The 23,479-nt window shown below is 46.8% G+C and overlaps 1 protein-coding gene across 4 annotated transcripts in view; it reads left to right on the top strand.

The window, feature by feature from the left end:
- The window catches only part of BCAS4 (breast carcinoma amplified sequence 4), a 75,520-nt gene that overhangs the window by 22,204 nt on the left and 29,837 nt on the right, over positions 1–23,479 (top strand). For all 4 annotated transcript variants that reach the window (XM_029613593.1, XM_029613592.1, XM_029613595.1 and 1 more), the window contains exon 5: positions 6,870–7,004. In XM_029613593.1, coding sequence (XP_029469453.1) covers positions 6,870–7,004 — 135 coding nt within the window. The remainder of the gene's footprint in view (positions 1–6,869; positions 7,005–23,479) is intronic.

The following is a 23,479-nucleotide window of genomic DNA, read 5'->3' as shown; positions in this document are numbered from 1 at the left end:
CATGCTGTCTGTCTCTTTCTCTCGCTCACACACACACACGCGTTCTTTCTCTCTCACATGCTGTCTGTCTCTTTCTCTCGCTCACACACACACACAAACACACACATGTTCTTTCTCTCACATGCTGGCTCTCTTTCTCACACTTACTAGGGATGTGCATCCATTGCTCCATTCATTTCATTCGTTGCGACAGTACACATGTACCGCGCAGATTTATAGTACACGTGTAAGAACAGATGGTACGTGCCTAATCCATTAATAATCATATGGACATACTGTCCACTTTACATGCGTACTGTAAATCCGTGAAGTATGTGCGTACTGCTGCAATGAATGAAACTAATTGAAAAATGAATGAACATCCCTAATACACACACACTCTCACTCACGTGCTGGCTGTCTTTCTCACACACACACACACACACACAGGCTCACACTCTCACATGCTGTCTCTCTCTCACTCACAAGATTTCTTTTTCACTCACTCAATCAGGGCCTTGGTCTCCTCTTCTGGGGCTGCTGCCGGATGGAGTCCTCGGTGGCCCTGCTGCCAGGCCTCCTCTTCTGGGGCTGCTGCGTGATGGAGTCTGCTTCAGCCCTGCTACAGGACTGCTTCTTTGGTCAGACGCTGCAATGCTGAGTAGCCGAGCACCCCAGGGACAGATGCTGCCTCTCTTCTCCTTCTTAGTGTCGGCCTGACTCTCCTCCTTCCTGCCTGCGAGGCTCCTGCAGCGTCGTCTTTGCAGGAAGCAGCACCTGAAGATTTTGGATGTCGGCCCGGAGACCCAGCGGATCCTCCAGAATTCCAGAGTCTCTGGGCCAAATCCAGAGAGTTCCCAGATATGACAACCAGCCCTGTTGGATGGGGGAGGTGAACCCAGATCCCCTGCATCATACAGGAAGCCAGCCCACATTTTCTATTTCTTTAAGGCATACGTCAGCTGCCATTAACTCAGAGGAAACGTGGTTCATGATAAAATAGTCTTGAATGGCGAGTAAAGTTTTGACCAAAGGTAGGCCCTACGCCAACGTTTTAAGTTGCTTTCAGTCAGCGAAAGGCTGTTAGCGCTGTGTGGCTTAATGCAGAATCTTTCCCTTCTGTTCAGGGAGTCATTCTGCAGGGCTTTTAGCATCTTGGGGGGGGGGGGTGGTCATATTCAAAGCCATTTCTGTGCATAGAACTCAACTTTTAGATGCGTAAATAACTGTTCTAAAATAGCCCGGGGATGAGTGCGTGTAAAAGTGCACGCGTGACCCAGTCGCATGCCCGCTTTTACATGAACTGGGCAGGGAAGGGGGGTCAGAGACGGCGCTTGCGTGCATACATTCAGATTTTTTTTTTAACGTATGCAAGTAACTCGCATCCTCCGAAGAGGAGGTATAACTTTATGCGCGTGCATAGGCACCTGAACGGGCTGGGCCATGCCGTCTAGGCCCTGGCCCATCTGCAGTTTCCTCCAGGGCAGGCCATCCCGGAAGTGCTCGCTGCTGGCTTGGCTCTGCGCAGCTCTCTGTATGCTCGCGCCGGTCAGGGGGGGGGGGGGGGGGGGTAAGGGGCGAAAGTCAGTTTTCCAGCTTTGCACTGCATACGGAGTCTGAGCTGCTAGGGGTTTTTTAAAATTTCTATCAGCTGTTCTGCATTTGGTGAAGGTCGTCCTGTTCTGCAAGTGTAGCCGAAATGAGGTATTCCGCTTGCACGTAGGGATCTGTCCTGCTCGTTGTGTTTTTTTGCACCTTCCCTTCCTGTGGTTTCCTGAGAGAGCCTGGTTTTCCAGCTGCTGCTCTCCTTTTCAGCTGAGGAGGGGGGGGGGGTGGTGCAAGGAAAAATGGAGCATTCTCCTGCATTTTTTTTTCCCTTTCAACTGAAAGAGTTTTAATTCTGTAAAACTTTCCCAGCACCACTTTGTAGCACTGCAATGGGCGAGCGGCGCTAGTGTTCCACAACTTGAGTTGGCAAGTCCGGGAGGACTTCGTGACTTGATACAGGCTAAAAGGGAACATTTTATACAAAGAATTCAAAGAGGCTTTCTGTGCCAGCAGGGGAAAGCAGTTACTTGATGGCTGGCAATAGGCTGTAGATCCAAGCAGCACTGAGCCGGCGCTGCTGCTGTGGCTGCTGAGGGGGCAGCCATTGTGTTTGGTGGCAGCAGCAGCAGCGGTGCAGTGATGTCAGCTTGTCCCTTCCCCGCCGGGGAAGTACGAGATCTGCTGAAATCCTAGACTGCTCTGCAACTTTCTGCATAAAATGGATGCAGCAGTAAGGAACCCTCTTCTAAGACAAACGTCTGGTCTTAGATTGATTGCACGGGCAGGTAAGCTCAGTTTCACGTTTTGAGCACAAGCCTTCTCTTTTCACTCTGTCTTGCCCCTGATGTCCTTAGTGTCATCTTGACTAAGAAACTGCAGCTTTTTTTGCCTGCCTTAGTGAACTCGCTGACAAGTGGGTTATACTATTAGAAATGCCCATGCCCTTTGGAAACTACCTCCTAATAGCCTGCATAGGCCACAGGCCACCAATCTTAGCAGTGGCTCTATATTAAATTCTAAAATGAGTCAGAGTTGCATTTGGATGGAAGACGCTTCACAAACAGACAGTAATAATACCACCACCGCCACTTGACTGATGATATTTTTTGCACAGTTGTCTTTTTTTTTTAATTACTGGGAATGCAATATTAGTTAACTATCCATTTAATAGAACTTTTCACATGAATACCATCAATGCACCGATTCTGGCTTCCTGGTGTTTTTTCTCTCGAGTACAGAATATGCAAATATATGGATTACAACAGGCACTCTTCTGCAGCTCACGAGCATTGTGCTGTGCACTCTCCACTCCTGCCGCTCCGCCCCATTACCCTGCCCCCCTCTCCCCCCCCCTTTCTCCAGACCTTCCCATTGCCTCACAATAGAAGCGCCTTGAAAGGACTGAAGTGAACCAGTTGAACGCTGTACCCTTGGGGATTTAATTGTCCTGATTCTGAACACTTCAGGCTTAAGCTTGAGAGTTGTCTGGAATTTAAAAACAACATTGTTCTGATTGCCTCTAGTGGTATTGCCAAAACACTGTTCCAGGTTAAGTAAAATGGCCTACTAATTTGCATGAAATTAAGCAAAATCAGAAGATAATGTCGATATTCCAGTTCTTGATGGGGAGGTTTTGTTTTTTTTTTTGTTATCCCACTAGAAGCCTTTATTTATTTTTTAATGGCCCTTGCAAAATCTGTAGGTAGGAGCCTCTTTGGGATTATACCGAGAGAATTAATTGATCTTTTATGGGGTAGGGGTAGATCTAATCTAAGGGGAGGCCGCGGGAGAAAAGGGAGGGGGGGGGTCTCATTCCTATTGATAAGAGATGTTTGGTTAATATCAGTTGAGGTAGTGGGTTTAATATTGATGTTCTGGAGAAATCTGAGTTTGGAAGGAGGCCTTTAAGTGCCGCATTGATTGACGCTCGCTCAGCTTGTTCACGACATTATCCTAGAGGGTAATATTGATATTTTATTTATAACAGGGACGTGGTTTTCCAAGAGCTCAAGGGTCCTTAAAACTCCAATTTGTCCAAATGGATATGAAATGGTCAGAAGCGACAGACAAGGGAAACGGGGGAGGGGGAGTAGCTGTAATTTACAGGTTATATTTACTGACCCGAGTCCTGGTGCAGAGAGCATCACTTTCACACTGGACTTGTCTGAACCTGTGGGGTCCCCCCCCCCTCCCCCCCCTCCCCCCCCCCCCCAGATTTTGTTGCGGCTCATGGGGAAGAGGTTACAGAAAAACATGTTAGTCTTAGCTACTAAATATTTGCATTTAGTAATTCTAGGGGATTTCAGTTTACATAAAGATCTTTTATCTGCTTTTAAATTCTCAGAATTTCTAGATGTTTGATATGTAGGGGGTTTACAGAACATAAGAAAATGCCATACTGGGTCAGACCAAGGGTCCATCAAGCCCAGCATCCTGTTTCCTACAGTGGCCAATCCAGGCCATAAGAACCTGGCAATTATCCCATGTTACCATTGCTAATGGCAGTGGTTATTCTCTAAGTGAACTTAATAGCAGGTAATGGACTTCTCCTCCAAGAACTTATCCAATCCTTTTTTAAACACAGCTATACTAACTGCACTGACCACATCCTCTGGCAACAAATTCCAGAGTTTAATTGTGCGTTGTAGTAGGAGCAACTCAAGTTGAGGGACATTCATTAGATCCAATTTTTTGTTCCTCTGAAATTCTGCTTCAGGGTGATCTGAAATTTAATGGGAATAAAGAATTGCCCTGGACAGATCACTTTTTGATTAACTTTAGCTTTACATTCTCAAGGAAAGTAATAGGATAAGACAGGCCGTGATTCAAGTTTCCTGTATATGGGGGAAAAATTGATCCTGCTATGTTCTATGCTTCAGTGGATGAATGTGTAGAGCTTTGTTGGGGGAGGAGAGGCTGACAAAGATCTTGATTCCTTGCATCAGGGGAGGGTTGTCTTGTTACATCGGCAATGGGAAAGGAAGGGGTGGAAATAAAAAAAGAGGAATTTAAATGGGAGTTTTGGGATTTCTCCATGGTTGATCACAGAACCTGCTGATCTTGAAAGTGTCGTCATCTTGAGAGAAAATGGCAGAGAAATTTTAGATTAGAAGACAGAAAGATATGGCAAAATGCTAATTCCGTATATTTTAAAGCGATTGTTTTAGCAAAAAAAAGATTTTATATGAATAAAATCTCTCTGGCGGCTCCATAATCCTAAAGTTATTTATAATACGGTGAAGACAATAGTTGAGAAACCAAGGAAAGATAAAATGCTGCTTGAGGATAATCCAGATTGCCACTTTTTTGCAAAAGTTTTTAAAGAAAAGATGCACCTTTTGATGAGTCAGTTGGACGGAGGGGATTTATGTTCTGAAGATGTTCGCATAGGCATAACTGATGATGATACGAGGACTAAATTAGTCAATTTCAAGACTCTTTCCCTTTTGGGAGTAAAGCAACCAGTTTCTCAAATTAACTCCTCTAATTTTTACTCTGACACCTGCCCAGGCTGTTCAGACAGGGTTCTGTCTTGTGTGCAGAAAGTGATTAACAAATCGCTATCCCTGAATGTTGTCCCAGCTCAGTGTAAAATACCATTAGCTTCCCCTTTGTTGAAAGATGAAAAGTTGGACCCGAGATTATGTAGTAATTGTAGGCTGATCTCGATTTTACCATTTGTGGTTAAAGTCCTGGAAAAAGCTGTAATAAAACAGATTTCAGATTTTTTAGAATCAGCTGAACTTGTTGGTTTCTTTGTTTGATGATGCTCTTCCATTAATTGATAAAGGAGAAGGGGCAATATCGGTTTTGTTAGATCTCTCTTCAGCGTTTGATGAGATGTTGTAAATGATTAGGTGTTGGTGGTTGAGGAAATTTTTTGACAGGGAGAAAACAAGTAGAGTTTTTTCAGGCTAATTTTTCTGTCGCGACTGAGATGGGAGTTGGAATACCACAGGGCTCCTCTATCTCACCGATACTGTTTAACATTTTTATGAGCAGTATCGGTGAGAGTATTCGGAAAGCTGGGTGTCGTACGTATATTTAAGCGGATGATACCCAGATCCTTGGGCCCTTGGGATTTTTCTCTTGGAGTAAAATTAGATTTAGCTTGAATTTAGAAAAACACATTTCTTTATTGGTGAGGAAATGTTATTTGAGAATCAAATTACTTAAACAAATTAGACCATTTTTGGATGTGCTGATATTGAGATCTGTAGTTTTCGCTTTAGTTCTATCATACATTGATTATTGCAATGCTTTATTCTTGGGATTGCCTGTTAGAGTTATCCGAAAGCTGCAGATTATTCAGAATATGGCGGCTCGCATAGTAACTGGAAGCTCCAGGAGAGCCCCCGCAGAGCTGCCACTACTGGGATTACATGGGTTACTGGTGAGATCTAGGTGTAAGTTTAAGAATTTGACTTTGGCTTTTAAAACCCTGAAAGGAATTGGTTCACAACAATTGAAGAATTGTCTTAGTTGGTATAGACCCAGTAGAAGTTTAAGGTCCCAGAAAGGCAAAGGGTTCAGGATGTCAGAATGTTCCAGCATGCTCGACTGAAGGCAAGATCATTCACCGGAACGATTCCCAATCTCTGGAACATCTTACCACTTAGTCTGAGAGAAGAGGTAGATCTTCTGAAATGCAGGAAAGTTTTAAAAACCTGCTTGATGAATCAAATTGTTTAGTAAATAGAAGGTCCTGGTAGAGAGGAATTTAAAAAATTTGCCCAGAAGAACTGAGGATGTGATTATGTATTTTGATCCTATGTGTTTTGTAATTTTGCGTATTATGGGGCGGATTTTAAAAGGGTTACGCGCGTAATGTACGCGCACAACCCTTTAAAAACCCCTCCTGCGCGTGCTGAGCTTATTTTGCATAGGCTCGGTGACGCGCACAAGCCCCGGGATGCGCGTATGCCCCGGGGCTTGAAAAAATGGGCGGGGCGTGGGCGTGGCCAGAGGCCTCGCCACTGCCGCTGGGCCCGGGGATCGTGTGCCGGCACTCGGAGACAGGTGTAAATACTAAAAGCTGTGGGGGGGGGGATTTAGATAGGGCTGGGGGGCAGGTTAGATAGGGGAAGGAAGGGGAAGGTTGGGGGGGGGGCGGAAGGAAAGTTCCCTCCGAGTTGAGTTGCGGGTTGCGAGCACAAATCTTCCCCCGCACATAGGCTACAAAATCTGGCCCTATGTTTTGAATTATGTTGCAAATCGCTTAGGAAGATATTTTCTGTTAGGCGTTAGAGAAACGATTTTAAGTAAGTAAATAAATAAATATGATGAGTTCCGGTGCTGCCAACAAGACCTAATCACATTATCCTCTTTCCTTTTCTCTTCAGGCTTTTGTTGATGTGGTGAGACACCATGTCTCTTTCCTAGAAGACCAGTTGATTCGAGCAGAGAAGGAACACCAGGCCTTTCCTCATATGGTTCAGAAAATGTTGCAATCTGTTAATATTCCTTATTTAAAAAAGGTAGGTCATAAAAAGCAAGACGCAGACCACTGGGCCAGCAGTATCCAAAATCTACCGTTAAACATTCAGTAGGATCTAAGTATTACATAAGGACACAGTGCTTAACCCCTCCCCCTCCCCCCCCCCCCCCCCCCCCCCAAACCCGATGCCGATTTCTGTAAAAACCTGCGATCGGTCCCTGAGTGACACTGAATGGTTCTGTGCAGGGGTGGCCACCCTTGAGAACAACGTACCGTTTTCAGGTTTTGCACAATGAATATGCCTGAAATAGAATTGCATGCGTTGTCTCCATTGCATGCAAATATATCTCATACACGCTCATACCCTGACCTGTTTGCAGCTCTTGAGGATGGGCATACACCAGCTCCTCGATCTTTCTTTCTAAAATCGTATGGCCTCCTGTGGGTTCCCAGACTGCGTATGAAAACGTGCAGCTTTTTAACTGCCTGCACTGTAGCAGGGCTGCTGCATCCCTCACCCACCTCTGACTTGCTTCCCTTCTTTGGTGCCAGCGGCTTTGGCACACTAGCCCCTTGCTCTCTTCCTTCAGCCTCTGCCCAGCATCCCTCCTCCTTTTGCCCCCTGCCCATAGTACCAACCCCCCCCCCCCTCTCTCCCTGCTCAGCATCTCTTCTCTCTCATACCCTCACGGCAGTTTCTTGTCTCTCCCCTCCATTGCCTGTGCAGCATAATAGCATCACCTTAATCCTTACCCTCACTCCACAGTGCCAGCATCTCTCTCTCTCTCTCTCTCTCAATCCCACCTTCACGCTGCACTCCCCACCTGCCCAGCACTCTGTCCTGGCACCTGTTCATCATACCAGTCTTTCTCTCTCTACTCCGCTGCCACTCGCTCAGCACTCTCTCTCCTTCACTCCACTTCCCACGCGCTCACCGCTCCCATTCACCCACCTCCTTCTCTCTCCCTCCACCCCCCCATCCAGCATACTCTCGCCACTCCTCTCTGTCACCACCACCACCACCTATCCACTCAGCACATACACGTGCCATCCCACCCACCCATCACCTTCTCTCCCCCCCCCCCCCCAACCTGGCCAGTATGCCCTCTCTCCCCTTCCCTCCCGACACTTTGCCAGCATTCATTTTCCCCTTTCTCTCCCCACCTCCTAATCACAGCTCCAGGCTCTGGGCTTCCTGACTTCTTTGCCTACTGGTGGGATGGGCACCACCAGGGGCCATTGCAAGCATTTTAAATATTTTATGGGCCATCATGTTTGATGTTGTCATGGCTGATCTAGCAGTGCCTGAGATCAGCAACCAGGAAGCGCTGGCTGCAAGTTTCAGAAATGCTTCTGGTCAGTTTCTTAAAAGTGGGATTCTGACCTTTTCCTGCATCACTCCCATCCCCCCTACCCCCAAATAAATGTTGGCACTCTAGGCAACTGCCTGCTTTGCACTGTAGTAAGACTGCTAAATTTATTTTTTATTTGCTGCAACCTACACACAATTGAATGTAGAGGTCTACGCACTAAAATGTTTGCTAAAGATTCAGAAAGTACATGTGGTGGTTTCCAGGGCCCAAAGATATTATATGAAGGCCTACAGCTCCATTTTAAGTTTGTGAAAGTCAAAAAAACATGATCAAGCTGATGGAATATCGGGCGCTGTGGCCAGCGCACGGCTTAACACGCAACTGGACGCATGTTTTGGACACGTGTCCATAATCCCCGATGCAATATGGGGATTAGCGCGTCCAAAACACGCGTCCAATCGAACGCATAGCTAATAGCAGTCATCACTTGTAAAGTACTTGTAGATGAAGCTATTGGCTAATCCCCGTCATTCAAAAAAATTTCCTGCGCGGCCAATGCCGGCGTAGAGGTCTGCCGCGCTCAAGGGCTCATTGGAAGAAACAGAAATTCCTGCTTTCTGTAATTCCCCCTACTAGTATCATCACAATACTAAGTAGGAGGGACCGCGGAAAGCGGAATCATATAAAAAGAAAAAGTCGCAAAAAAAATACATTTCTGGGCGCTCAATATACACCCACCGTATCACAAGGTCCAGGCCTAGTATATTGTGCCGGCAGCGGGAGAAAACGGATGCTCGTATTGAGTGTCCATTTCCTAATCCGCTACTCACAGCCACCTTTCCTGGGTACATGATGCCGAGGGGGTGCTAGGGACGCAGTTTCCCCTGGCGCCTCCTTTTTACCGCGGCAGCTCATTTTAATATTAAATCGCTTACCCGGGAGAGGTGGATTGGCGCGCCTTAGGAGAGCGGCACTCGATCACGAGCGCTCGTTTTACGTGCACCGTTGTTGCATCGGCCTGAATGAGCTGTATCCGAATTTAGCAGTATTCCATGTCGGGTCAAATGATAACGTTGCTCGCATTTTAAAGAAGAAATAACCTGATGATTACTTTTTTCTTATTCTTGGAGGAGTTTTATATATTTTTAGAAGTACAAAGTCCTCCAAGTCAGGTTAAATTGTTTTGCGTGACCATTACATATATTTCCTCTTACGGATACTCTTAGATTCTTGAATAAAGATCTAGATAAGAATTATTCACTGAGGATATGCATGTGTTTAAAACGAATGCACCAAACGGGTCGAATGAGGCCGTATTTTGGTTCATTCCATGCGGCCGTTCAAGAAAATGGCACCGGCCGTCGCCGAGACAGACTCCAGAGTGATGTCACTTCGGCACCATTCTGCGAGCCACCAGTACCGTTTTTAAAGTGCAGGCCATCAGGACAGAAGTGAGCGGGAATCGCTCCTGCCCCCTGGACCGTGCCAACGCCATGGATGGGGAAAGTGAAGGTCAGGAGGCCCCCGAACCTGGAAAAGTTTTATGGGTGGGGAGTGAGTCAGAGGAGCCCAGCTCAGCTGGATAGGCCTGGACTCTGGACTAGATTTTTATACGTGGACATGGGGATCTGAAAGGCCTGGGGAGGCCTGGGCTCTGGGGATGATTTGTGGGGTGGGAGGGGGGTTGGATGTCCTCAGGGAGGCCTGTTTTGGTTTTTATTTTGTTTTGGGACTTCTTTGGCTATTTAATATTCTTCACTACCTCTTCCGGGAGGGTTTTCCATGCATCCACCACCCTTAGTGCATGCTAAAAATGAAATGAATGAAAACGATATAGATGGAAGAGTGAAACAAAATAAGCAAAATAAAATGAAACAGAACATTTTTTCCTATGTGCACCCTTATTTTGTCCCAGGACTGGTATGACTACTCAAACTCTGCACTAAACATTGACATGCATGCAGTTTATTTTCACTACAGCTTAAATGTCCTTTCCTTGGATCTTCCTTGTTCATGAGTGAACCGAAATGTGTGAATGTATGCTTGCCGTGCTAAACCCATCCTCACCTGAGAGCTTGAGACAGGATGCATCCCAAAGAAACCTAATTTACATAACGTACCAAGCCTTCCATCTCTCATTAGAAGGGAGGCGTAAGCTTAAATATGCTCAATTTTTAATGACCTGATCCCTGAATCATAAAACCTACACTGATCTCAAAACCAAACTTCTTGAAAAACATTCTCCAGCCCAGATAACCAAGCGTGGCTGTTCATACAGAGCTCGTCTTGTCACTCGTCACCTTGTTTAGAGCGATTGAGAGCATGCAGTAGCAGGTCTACCCTCCCATGATGCTGACACCCTCCCCCATTGGGGTCTCTGTTTTCAAAAGGGCTTCTCCCACAGAAGGGAGATTTCCAGAAAGGCCTAACGGGGCAGAATAGATAAGACCCACCTGGCTCCCTCCCACACTGTGAAGGCACATGGGTTTCCGCAGTCCCTCTGGAAGACAGCGTGCCAGGCAGGGAGAACTGAGTATGGGCCAGAGTTACTTTTCTCATTGCGAGATCATTCAGTACCGCAGCCTGATTGAGCAAAGTTTTGTTTTCCCATAACCTCTCCGGTATCTCAGCCTCGTCGTGACCTTGGCTGTATCTTTCTGCAGTGCAGAGCTAGCAAAGATCATAAAGCATCTCTGTTTTTATAATAAATGACCAGCAAGATGCCAGTGAGTTCACTTAACATGTAATTTATTTGAATATGGAAAGCTGCTTTGGCTGTTTGCAAATGTAAAAATAACGAGACCCCGGAAATGGAAGAGAGAACTGTTTTTGGAAATGGGGAACCGCTCTCTTAGTTTGAGGAGAAGCCTTAGCTGCGTAGAAATAAAGATCAAGGTGCAAACTGCAAGAGATTCTGAAGTAACTCGGTCCATCTCTCTTTTCACTAAGGCTTAACTCTGTGTCCTTTACCGCTTACGGTAAATCTGCTTTGAGAGCAGCCCAGCAAAGAGGCAGATTATCAGATGTTTATAAATAAATAACCCGATTCTTCTTGGACCAGTTTTCGAGAGAGATGCTGCATGACCCTGTCAGAGTGCCCGTTGTCAAAGGCCAGTCGCAGAGGTGCCAGGTCGGTCCAGTGAAAAAGGTGGCCCACACGCCCCTTGCTCGCCGACAGAGTAAGGGAGAAGACCTGCGGCTTTTACGCTTCCACGTCCTATCTCTGTAGCCACACCACAACGTCCCTTAGAAACACTTTTTTTTTTTTTTTGGAGAGGGGAAGGGTCGTAGAAAAACTCGGCCCTTTTTCTCCAGCCGTGAAAAGCCTACGGTCTCGGTCGCCTTTTGACTTCTTGGCATAGGTCGCCCCCTCCCCGGACCCCAGCGCTGAGCCTTTCACAGCATTTCAAGGCCCCCAGGCAAAGCTCTCGCTGAGCGCAGTTTCACGCGCCAGGCACAGCGCCCCCTCGCCCCGCCTGCTCCGTAGGACAGCAGCAACTGAAAAAGCACTTTTGTACCTTGGCTTCCCTAAGAGTAAGAGAAGCTGGGGGCGACACTTACTCGGCATCCCCCCTTCTTTTATTTCCTTGCCGTGGAAATCGGGAGCCACAAGTAACACAAAAGTACAGAGCCTGACAGAAGCTGCTATGGCAGGGCTGGCCTTCGCTTGGCTGCCTGGTTGGGTACAAGTTAATGAATTTGTTACACAAGCCTGTACGTCACTGCTGTTGTCGTGATTTGTCTCGTGCAGACCAGATGTATGCAGGACTGCACAGAGCGGCAGGCAACGGCTTTCTTGGAGCTTGCCATCCCGGTCAGGACAGACGCATTCAGTAAAGGTTCATTTCTCCGGAAGCAGTGATGGGAATCCGTGTGTGTTAGGGTCTGAGCGATATTCAAGATACCCGATTCTCAGGAATGCAACTTGATTTAGGATTCATATTTAATTTTTTAAGCTCAGCATGGTCCAAACTTTGAAATACATTCCGACGAAGGATGACTTGCATATATGACAATTAAATCTTACTTTCTAGGACCTGAGATTGCTTCCGAATGGAGAAATTACTGTCATACTCCCTCATTACTTACTTGATAATTTAATTTTCCTTAGTGTAGAGAGATGGACTCAGGACCAGTGGGTTTATGCTCCACTGCCGGCAGATGGAGACGGAGCAAACTGACGTCACAGTATATATAACCCTGCAGTGTGATCCCACCCTGCCAGTATTCTCTTCAAAAGCAACTGTGGACAGACTAGTAAAAGACTTGATTAAAAACAGGTAACCAGAACAACTCACATACGATTCAAGGTACCCCAAGCTAGGGACTGGATAAACACTTACCAGTAATCCCTTAGACCCAGAGCCCCACAGGAGGATTATTCACACACTCATGTGGCAGCCGAGGGCAGGAAGCTGAGTCCTTCTGTCTACACTTCCTGCAGGGGTATATGTACTAGGGCTGACATCAGATTGAAATCTGATCTGTCTCCAACTGCTATCAGGAGTACACTATACCCATTGGTCCTGAGTCCATCTGTCTATACTAAGGAAAATGAAATTATCAGATAAGTAATTTCTCCAATATTCCTAGCGTGTAGACAGATGGACTCAGGACCAGTGGGATGCACCAAAGCTACTCCCCAACAGGGTGGGAGGCTGCCCACAGTCCAGTCAACACTGCATGTGCAAAGGCTGCATCCTCCCAGGCCTGCACATCCAGAGAATAAAACCTGGAAAAAGTGTAAGGAGCTTGGCAGATATCGATGGGAGACAACAGACTAACCTCCACCCATGACACTGCTTGAGCCCTAATGGAATGAGCCCTAACCTGTAGGCAATGGCTTTCCAGCATCCACCTATGCAGCTGTGACCACCTCCTTAATCCAATGAGCTATGGTAGCCCTTGAAGCTGGAGCGCCCTGCTTACTCCCACCACGGAGAACAAACAGGCAATCCATCTTTCAAAGACTCAGAGAACTCCAGTTACCGCACAACAAGACTCTTAGCATCTAAGGAACACAAAAGGCGAAACTCCTCCACATCCCTGACCTTATCCAGGGATGGCAAGGAGATGGGCTTATTCAACTGAGTCTGACACTACCTTGGGCAAGAAGGATGGAACAGTATGCAGCTGTAACGCCCCTAGAGTCACCCGAAGGAACGGCTCCCAGCAAGACAATGCTTGCAGCTCAGAAATCTGACAAGCAAAACTTATAGCACCAGGAACAGTCTTCAAAGTCAACAACCGTAAGGAAAGGCTACACAGTGGTCAGAACATAGGGCCCACCAAAAAGTCCAGCAAAGTACAAATTAAGACTCCACAATGGAACTGGTAACCTCAAGGGAGGCCTAAGGTGCTTCACTCCCTTCAAAAAGCAGGCCAAATCAGGATGAGACCACAAGGAAACACCATTCACCAGACCTCTGAAACAGGCAAGAGCTGCAAACTGCACCTTCAAGCCAGTCCTTTATTCAATCCATCCTGCAAAAATCTAGAATGAGAAGGATCTTAACTGAATGAGAGAACACCTGCTCCTCACATCAGGCCTCAAACTCTCCAAACCCACCTATAAGTCAAGGAAGTGGAGAACTTCGAGCGCAGAGTAAAGTGGCAATCACTGCAGAGGAATAACCACACTTTAATAGGCGAGCCTTCTCAAGGGCCAAACCGTAAGACAGAATAGAGTCAGATTCTCGTGAAGAACCAGTCCCTGCTGAAGCAGATCCATGTGCGGCGGAAGACGAAAGGGGGGCCTCCACGAAGAGTCATCACAAATCCGCATACTACGGATGCCTGGGTCAGTCTGGCGCCACCAGGAGTAGAAGCCCCCTGTGGCTTTCAATCTTGCAAATTATCCTGCCCAGCAAAGGCCACGGAAGAAAGGCATAAAGCAATCTGTCTTCCGGTTAGACCTGTCCAAGAGCGTCTATTCCCAGGGACTAAAGATCTCTCCTGCGATTGTACAAGCGAGGAACATTCGCATTTCGAGTAGTCGCCAGCAGGTTTAGGAACGGAAGATCCCAGCGATCCACAATACGCTGAAACGCCTTGGCTGACTGCACCCACTCTCCTGGGTCTAGACTCTCCCTGCTGAGAAGGTCTGCTCTTACGTGTTCTTTTTCTGCAATGTGAGAGGCTGAGATCATCTGCAGATGATCTTCCACCCATTCCATCAGCTGGCTTATTTCCTATGACGCTTGCTGGCTCTTGGTTCCTCCCTGGCAATTGATATAGGCCACCGTTATTGCGCTGTCCAACATCACAGGAACTGCTTGATGCCGCAGCCTGTGACTGAACTGCAAGCATGCCAGCCATACCGCCCAGGCCTCCAGGTGATTGATGTTCCAGCGGGACTCTTCGCCATTCCATCACCTCTGGGCCGTTAACTCCAGACAATGAGCCCCCCCCCAACTGTGGAGACTCGCATCTGTCATGAGTACAAACCAGGCCAGAGAGGACAAAGGAACTCCCTTTCTCAGATGATCCTCCTGCAACCACCACTGGAGGCGGGAGCAGATTTCCATCGGCAAGTGGAGCCGAACCGCATAATCCTGAGACTGCGGGTTCCAACGAGATAGCAGAGAGCGCTGAAGAGGACGCATATGCGCCCTTGCACATGGCACCACTTCCATGGTAGCTGCCAACAAACCAAATACCTGTAGGTAGGACCACACCATCAGGCGTATGGTGTTCATAAACTGACTCACTTGAGACATCAATCTCCGGATCCAAACTTCTAGTAGAAAAACTCTGTCTTGTCCCGTGTTGAACCGGACCTCCAGATTTGTGAGGCAAGTCTTGCCTCACAAATCTGCTTCACATTTTTGAAGGAGTTAATAAACATGTGGATAAAGGTGAACCGGTAGATGTAGTGTACTTGGATTTTCAGAAGGCATTTGACAAAGTTCCTCATGAGAGGCTTCTAGGAAAAGTAAAAAGTCATGGGATAGGTGGCGATGTCCTTTCGTGGATTACAAACTGGCTAAAAGACAGGAAACAGAGAGTAGGATTAAATGGACAATTTTCTCAGTGGAAGGGAGTGGGCAGTGGAGTGCCTCCGGGATCTGTATTGGGACCCTTACTTTTCAATATATTTATAAATGATCTGGAAAGAAATACGACGAGTGAGGTAATCAAATTTGCAGATGATACAAAATTGTTCAGAGTAGTTAAATCACAAGCAGATTGTGATAAATTGCAGGAAGACCTTGTGAGGCTGGAAAATTGGGCATCTAAATGGCAGATGAAATTTAATGTGGTCAAGTGCAAGGTGATGCATATAGGGACAAATAACCCGTGCTATGGTTACACAATGTTAGGTTCCATATTAGGTGCTACTACCTAAGAAAGAGATCTAGGCGTCATAGTGGATAACACATTGAAATCATCGGTTCAGTGTGCTGCGGCAGTCAAAAAAGCAAACAGAATGTTGGGAATTATTAGAAAGGGAATGGTGAATAAAACGGAAAATGTCATAATGCCTCTGTATCGCTCCATGGTGAGACCGCACCTTGAATATTGTGTACAATTTTGGTCGCCGCATCTCAAAAAAGATATAATTGCGATGGAGAAGGTACAGAGAAGGGCTACCAAAATGATAAAGGGAATGGAACAGCTCCCCTATGAGGAAAGACTAAAGAGGTTAGGACTTTTCAGCTTGGAGAAGAGACGGCTGAGGGGGGGATATGATAGAGGTGTTTAAAATTATGAGAGGTCTAGAACGAGTAGATGTGATTCGTTTTTTTTTACTCTTTCGGATAATAGAAAGACTAGGGGGCACTCCATGAAGTTAGCATGTGGCACATTTAAAACTAATCGGAGAAAGTTCTTTTTCACTCAACGCACAATTAAGCTTTGGAATTTGTTGCCAGAGGATGTGGTTAGTGCAGTTAGTATAGCTGTATTTAAAAAAGGATTGGATAAGTTCTTGGAGGAGAAGTCCATTACCTGCTATTAATTAAGTTGACTTAGATAATAACCACTGCTATTACTAGCAACAGTAATATGGAATAGACTTAGTTTTTGGGTACTTTCCAGGTTCTTATGACCTGGATTGGCCACTGTTGGAAACAGGATGCTGGGCTTGATGGACCCTTGGTCTGACCCAGTATGGCATGTTCTTACTCCAACGACCGAGATGGTTGAAGATTGCAATTGATCAAGTTCACCACCCAACTGAGCTCCTGCAATAAGGGGATCACCTTGTGTGTCACCAGGCAGGTCTTTTCCTGAGACATGGCTCGAATCAGCCAGTCGTCCAAATACAGGTGCACCAGGATTCCTTCTTTTCACAAGGCCACCGTTTCCACCACCATAAACTTGGAAAATGTTCTGGGAGCAGTGGCTAAACCAAAAGGTAGCACCCAGAACTGATAATGGTGCCCCAACCCCACAAAGCATAGAAAGTGTTGATATTCCAATTGGATGGGAATATGAAGGTAAGCTTCTAACAGATCCAAGGAGGCCAGAAATTCCGACTGCACTGTTATTATTATAGAGCATAAGGTTTCCATTCAAAAATGAGTCCCCTTCAAGTGAAAGTTGACCCTCTTGAGATCCAAGATGGGACGAAAGGAGATCTCCTTCTTGGGCTCAACAAAATAAATGGAATATTGCCCCATACATTTTGAGACGGCACCAGAACCATATCCCTCAGTCTGAGGAGCCTTTGAAGCATGAACTCCACTGCCTGCTTCTTCTGCGGGGAGTGGCAAGGGGACACCATGAACACATCACGAGGAATACTGCGAAATTCCAGTGCATACCCTTCATGTATCACCTCCAGGACCCACTAGTTCAACGTGATCTCGACCCACCTCCGATTTAAAAAAAAAAAAAAAAAAGACAGACATCCCCCTATTTCCTGTTCCAGTAGGTGGGTCGGCAAACCTTCATTGGGAAGCTTGGGAAGTTCCACCACCTGAGCCTTCTCCTCCATCTGCTGGAGATGGAGAATACTGAAGGGTTATGTATACTGTGACGTCAGCTTGCTCCATCTCCATCTGCTGGCAGGGGAGCATAAATCCACTGTCCTGAGTCCATCTGTCTACATGCTAGGAAAACACCCTGTGAAGACTGCAGCAGTGTGGTTTGATTATAGCTTATCCTGTAAGGAAGCATATCATGCCAGTTCTGCAGCAGTTGCACTGGCTGCCTGTAGCACAGCATTTGAACTTTGATGATTACTTTGCTTCACCAGGTTCTTTGGGATGAAGGTTTGTCCTATCTTGCAGATTGTTTTAATTGATGTGATCTGCAGGACATCACTGGTTATGTGTGTTCTGGCCTTTAGAGATCTGCATGGACAGGCTACTCGTAACCGGGTCTTTTCAATGAGGGGGGCTGTTTGTCTCAGGAACTTCGTGACTTAGTGAACTATACATTTTTGTTTCACTTGGCATCCTCTTGAGGTATTCATGGAGCAGATTTTGCTTATTTTAATTGCTGATTTTCTTACGATGTTTTATTGTTTGCTTTGTTAGTTTTGTCATTGCTTATTGTTGCAGTTTATTTGTACAATTTGATGAAATGGTTTTTCTAACATAAGTGGAATACAGAATCTTGTAAATAAATAACCAGACTTGCTGTCAGTGGAGATCATCAGGAAAGGTACAATTCAACATACAGCTTGCACTTATATTTCGGACTGAATCCCTAAAATCGGTGTGTCTTGCTGTGATGCCTGAAGTATGCTATACTGAGTGCATTTATTTATTTACCTTTATTTAAAATTATTTATGAATCGCCCTTTCCAGATTTAAGAAATTGCTCAGAGTGATATAAAAAAAAAATAACACATAACGCAATGCACATATAACACTAATATAAAAACAAAATACTAAATAAAATTAAAACTGTGCTGAAAATTCTTGGTGCATCATTAGATAGCTTTAACATAGTAAATGACAGCAAATAACGATCTAAATGGTCCATCCAGTCTTCTCAGCATGTTGCTTGGGTGGTAACTGCTGCTTCATGCAGGTTACTCACCCCCCCTCTCCCCCCCAGTGCCTTCTATTAAGGATAAGTAACTTCCATTCCATGCAGATTATCCCCCGTGCTTTACGTGAAGAGTTGTAACTGCTGCTCTGGGCAGGTTTTGTCATTGCTTATTGTTGCAATTTGTTTATACAATTTGATCCGCTTGGAATGGTTTTTCTAACATAAGTGGAATACCTTCTGTTAAGGGTAATAACTGCCACTGCGTGTAGGTTACTCCCCCCCCCCCCCCCCCCCCCCCCCCAATTCCTTCTGTTAAAGGTCATAATTGTCACGTTGTGCAGGTTATCCCCATGTCTTCTGTTAAGGGTAGTAACTGCCACTCCGTGCAGGTAACCCCCCCCCCCCCCATGCCATCTGTTAAGAGTTGGTTGCAGGATTAACCTCTCAACATCCAGGCTGTGAGCGACAGGGCCTGGAAATTGGGATGCCGCAGCCTGACCTATCTTGTGTTATGGGATCTGGGGAAGTCCCCAGTCTGATCAGTTTCCGAATGGACAACTCCCGCAGGAGTGGAAACCAGACCTATCTCGGCCATTGAGGAGCTATGAAAATCATAGTCCCTCCATCCTCGCGAAGCTTCAAGAGAGTCTTCACCACTAAGAGGATCAGAGGGTACACGTACAGAAGACCCTTGCCCCAATGACGGGCAAGGGCGTCCAAGGCTGGTTTGCCATCCAACCTGGACAGCTAGCAGAACCGAGGCACCTTCCGGTTGCAGGGACACGAACAGATCCACATCTGGACTCCCCCAGAGACAGAAAGTCCGATTTGCTACCCCTTGGTCCAAAGACCATTCGTGGAGTCTGAAGGTTCGCCTCAGCTGTCTGCTACCACGTTCTCCATTCCGGCCAGGTACATGGGCCCTGAGCACCATCCCGTGGGACAGGGCCCAGGACTAGATCTGGACCGCTTCCTGACACTGGAGGAACGATCCCATGCCTCTCTGCTTGTTGACATACCACATAGCTCCCTGGTTGTTGGTCTGGATCAGAACAATTTTGTTGGACAGCTGATCTCTGAAAGCCCATAGCGTGTACCTGATCACCCAAAGCTCCAGGAAGTTGATTTGACAAGAACATTCCTGAGCGGACCACAGTCCCTAGGTGCCAAGCCCCATCTACATGAGCTCCCCATCCCATGGTAAATGCAACTGTGGTAAGCACAATTTGGGTAGGGAGACTCCAAAAGCAAATCACTTGTTCCAGATTGGAGAGTACCCGCCACCTGGACAAAGAGTCCCGGAGAGACGGGGTGACTCAGATGCAATCCTTGAGACTCTGAGTGGTCTAGCGCCTCTGTAGCAATGGTCGCTAGAGTGATGGCCCTCTGGCATGGCAGGAAGGCCCTGGCTTGAGCCATGTCTAGCAGGGCTCCGATGAAGTCCAATTGAGGTGATGGCCTGAGATGGGACTTTGGGTAGTTGAGAATGAACCCTAGTGACTCCAGCTCCCGGATGGTCAAGTGCATGGAGTAGATGACCCCTGCCTGAGACATGATCTTGACCAGCCAAACATACAGATACGAGAAAACATGCACTCCCAATCTGTGGAGGTGCGTCGTCACCACGGCTAGGCATTTTGTGAAATCATCCATTGTACCTGAAGACTGGAGGGTGGCCAATGTAACCCTAATATTTAAAAAAGGCTCCAGGGGCAATCCGGGTAATTATAGACCAGTGAGCCTGACTTCAGTGCCGGGAAAAATAGTGGAAACTATTCTCAAGATCAAAATTGTAGAGCATATAGAAAGACATGATTTAATGGGACACAGTCAACATGGATTTACCCAAGGGAAGTCTTGCCTAACAAATCTGCTTCATTTTTTTGAAGGGGTTAATAAACATGTGGATAAATGTGAACCGGTAGATGTAGTGTATTTGGATTTTCAGAAGGCGTTTGACAAAGTCCCTCATGAGAGGCTTCTACGAAAACTAAAAAGTCATGGGATAGGAGGCGATGTCCTTTCATGGATTACAAACTGGTTAAAAGACAGGAAACAGAGAGTAGGATTAAATGGTCAATATTCTCAGTGGAAAAGGGTAAACAGTGGAGTACCTCAGGGATCTGTATTGGGACCGGTGCTTTTCAATATATATATAAATGATCTGGAAAGGAATACGACGAGTGAGGTTATCAAATTTGCGGATGATACAAAATTATTCAGAGTAGTTAAATCACAGGCAGACTGTGATACATTACAGGAGGACCTTGCAAGACTGGAAGATTGGGCATCCAAATGGCAGATGAAATTTAATGTGGACAAGTGCAAGGTGATGCACATAGGGAAAAATAACCCTTGCTGTAGTTACACGATGTTAGGTTCCATGTTAGGAGCTACCACCCAGGAAAAAGATCTAGGCATCATAGTGGATAATACTTTAAAATCGTCGGCTCAGTGTGCTGCAGCAGTCAAAAAAGCAAATAGAATGTTAGGAATTATTAGGAAGGGAATGGTTAATAGAACGGAAAATGTCATAATGCCTCTGTATCGCTCCATGGTGAGACCGCACCTTGAATACTGTGTACAATTCTGGTCGCCGCATCTCAAAAAAGATATAGTTGCGATGGAGAAGGTACAGAGAAGGGCAACCAAAATGATAAAGGGGATGGAACAGCTCCCCTATGAGGAAAGGCTGAAGAGGTTAGGGCTGTTCAGCTTGGAGAAGAGACGGCTGAGGGGGGATATGATAGAGGTCTTTAAGATCATGAGAGGTCTTGAACGAGTAGATGTGACTCGGTTATTTACACTTTCGAATAATAGAAGGACTAGGGGGCATTCCATGAAGTTAGCAAGTAACACATTTAAGACTAATCGGAGAAAATTCTTTTTCACTCAACGCACAATAAAGCTCTGGAATTTGTTGCCAGAGAAGGTAGTTAGTGCTGTTAGTGTAGCTGGGTTCAAAAAAGGTTTGGATAAGTTCTTGGAGGAGAAGTCCATTAATGGCTATTAATCAATTATACTTAGGGAATAGCCACTGCTATTAATTGCATCAGTAGCATGGGTTCTTCTTAGTGTTTGGGTAATTGCCAGGTTCTTGTGGCCTGGTTTTTGGCCTTTGTTGGAAATAGGATGCTGGGCTTGATGGACCCTTGGTCTGTCCCAGCATGGCAATTTCTTATGTTCTTATGACTCATGAGGCGGACGCAAGCCCAAACGCAACACCCAGTACTGGAAGTGTTGTTTCCTCGCCACAAATCAAGATATGCTTTCTGTGACCTGGGAAAATCTCAACATGGGTCAGGGCCGATGCAAGGGTAGCAGGTGCCCTAAGCGATTTCTGCATTGCAACCACCTCTTCCTCATTCATGTTGTGCTGCGCACCCTGTTCACTCTGCCCCCACCAGTCTCTGACCCGACTCCTCCTACCTCATTCGCACCTCCTACTATATTCTTCTCAGGGCTTCGAGCAGCGTGCTCTGCTTTGCGGCCTGACGAATCTGTACTCCTCTTTGCCGCGAGTGGCTCCACTCGTGGCACCACCTGGCTGCTCTTCAGCGCTCCCTAAAGGTCAGCGCCATAGACGACCACATAAGTTCACCTAATGGACATGTCTGTCTTGACGTGGGTATATGCATCCTTCAGGTTGAGGGAGCATAGCCAATCCCCTTTTTTGCAAAAGGGGGATCAAGGTGCCCAGGGCAACCATCTTGAACTTTTTCTTTCTTAGAAACTTGTTCAAGGCCCTCAGGTTTAGGATGCGATGGAGTCCTCCTGTTTTCTTTGGAATCAGAAAGTACCTGGAGTAGAATCCCCACCCTCTTTGCCCTGGTGGTACAGGCTCAACCGCTCAGGCCGTTAAGAGGGCAATTTGGTGGGACATCCAATAGGTTTAATTGGTACCCCTGGAGGATGATGGACAAAACCCACTGGTTTACACTGGGTCACCGGTGCGAAGAACCGCAGCCTGCCCCTGACTGGAGGGTCCATCGTCCCGGGATATGGGCAAGTGGCTTACACTCCCTGTTGCCCAGTCAAACCCCGTCCCCGGAGATGACTGAGGAGTTGGCTGGGGTTCGGGAGCTCTCTGCTGCCTGAAATGGTCACGGGAGCTCTGATGGTGTACACAGGATCGAGGGGGGGGAGGATAGCACTTCCTCTGGTGAAATAAAGACTTCCTGGGCCCCTGCCTCAATGGCCCCCTGGATTAGGAGGACGGGTCAGGAGTGCTGGTGGAGAGTTGCTGGAGCATTTCCTGATGGTCCCGGAGTTGGGCCACAGCATCCTTCACTCTATCTCCGAAGATAATCTCTCCAATGCACGGCACGTCAGCGAGTTGTTCCTATACCTTCGGTTTGAGATCCGAGGCTTGCAGACGTCAGTCTGCGGGTGCCAATTCCCGCTGCAGAGACCCTCAATGCCATTTTTAAAACATCATAGGTCGCACGGACCACTTTTTCCACACTCCAAATCCTTGTGCACCAGTGACATGAGAGTGTCTTGCTGTTGTTGAGGAAGCTGCTCAGCCACTTCCTGCACTTGCTTCCAGATGACCCACGAGTATTGACTCATGTAGAGCTGGTAGGCAGTGATGCGGGCAATAAGCATAACGCTTTGGAATACCTTCCTTTGAAAGGCGTCCAACACTCTGTGGCCCTTCCCAGGGGGCGCTGAGGAGTGGGTCCAAGAGCGCTTGGCCCTCTTGAAAGGTAAATCCCGTCCACCTTCCTGTTCACAGGAGGCACTGTGAGGGGGTGTTCCCAAATCCTCAGCAGCAGCAACTCCATAAGGACCTCATGTACTGGGACTGCCACAAACTCTTTAGGAGGCCTCACGAATTGAAGAACCTCAAGCATTTTGTGCCTGGCATCATCTTCAGTCAAAAGCTGGAATGGGATGGCCTTTGCCATCACCCTGACAAACACTGCGAAGGTTAAGCCCTCAAGCAGGGACTTCCTTAGCTCCTCTGGAGGAGAAGGGTCTGATGGGAGACTTTCTGAATCCTTAAAGGAGGACTCCATCTTGTCATCCCCCCAGTGGTCATAAGGATTCTCATCCTCACTGTAAACCACAGAGGATGGGGCCTTAGGTGCTTGGCTGACATCGAGAGGTGCAGGCACCGATGGAACTGGATGGGGGACCTCTGGCCACGGTATCTCCTCTGGCCTCGATGAATCTTCCTTCTCAGAGGAACAGACAACAAATACCATATCAGTAGGGGGAGGCCTCAAGGCTCCGCTGGGCATCGATGGCATCC

The sequence above is a fragment of the Rhinatrema bivittatum genome, chromosome 8, assembly GCF_901001135.1.
Source record: "Rhinatrema bivittatum chromosome 8, aRhiBiv1.1, whole genome shotgun sequence".
NCBI classification, from domain to species: Eukaryota; Metazoa; Chordata; class Amphibia; order Gymnophiona; family Rhinatrematidae; genus Rhinatrema; species Rhinatrema bivittatum.
This window is presented reverse-complemented; position numbering and strand designations above follow the sequence as displayed.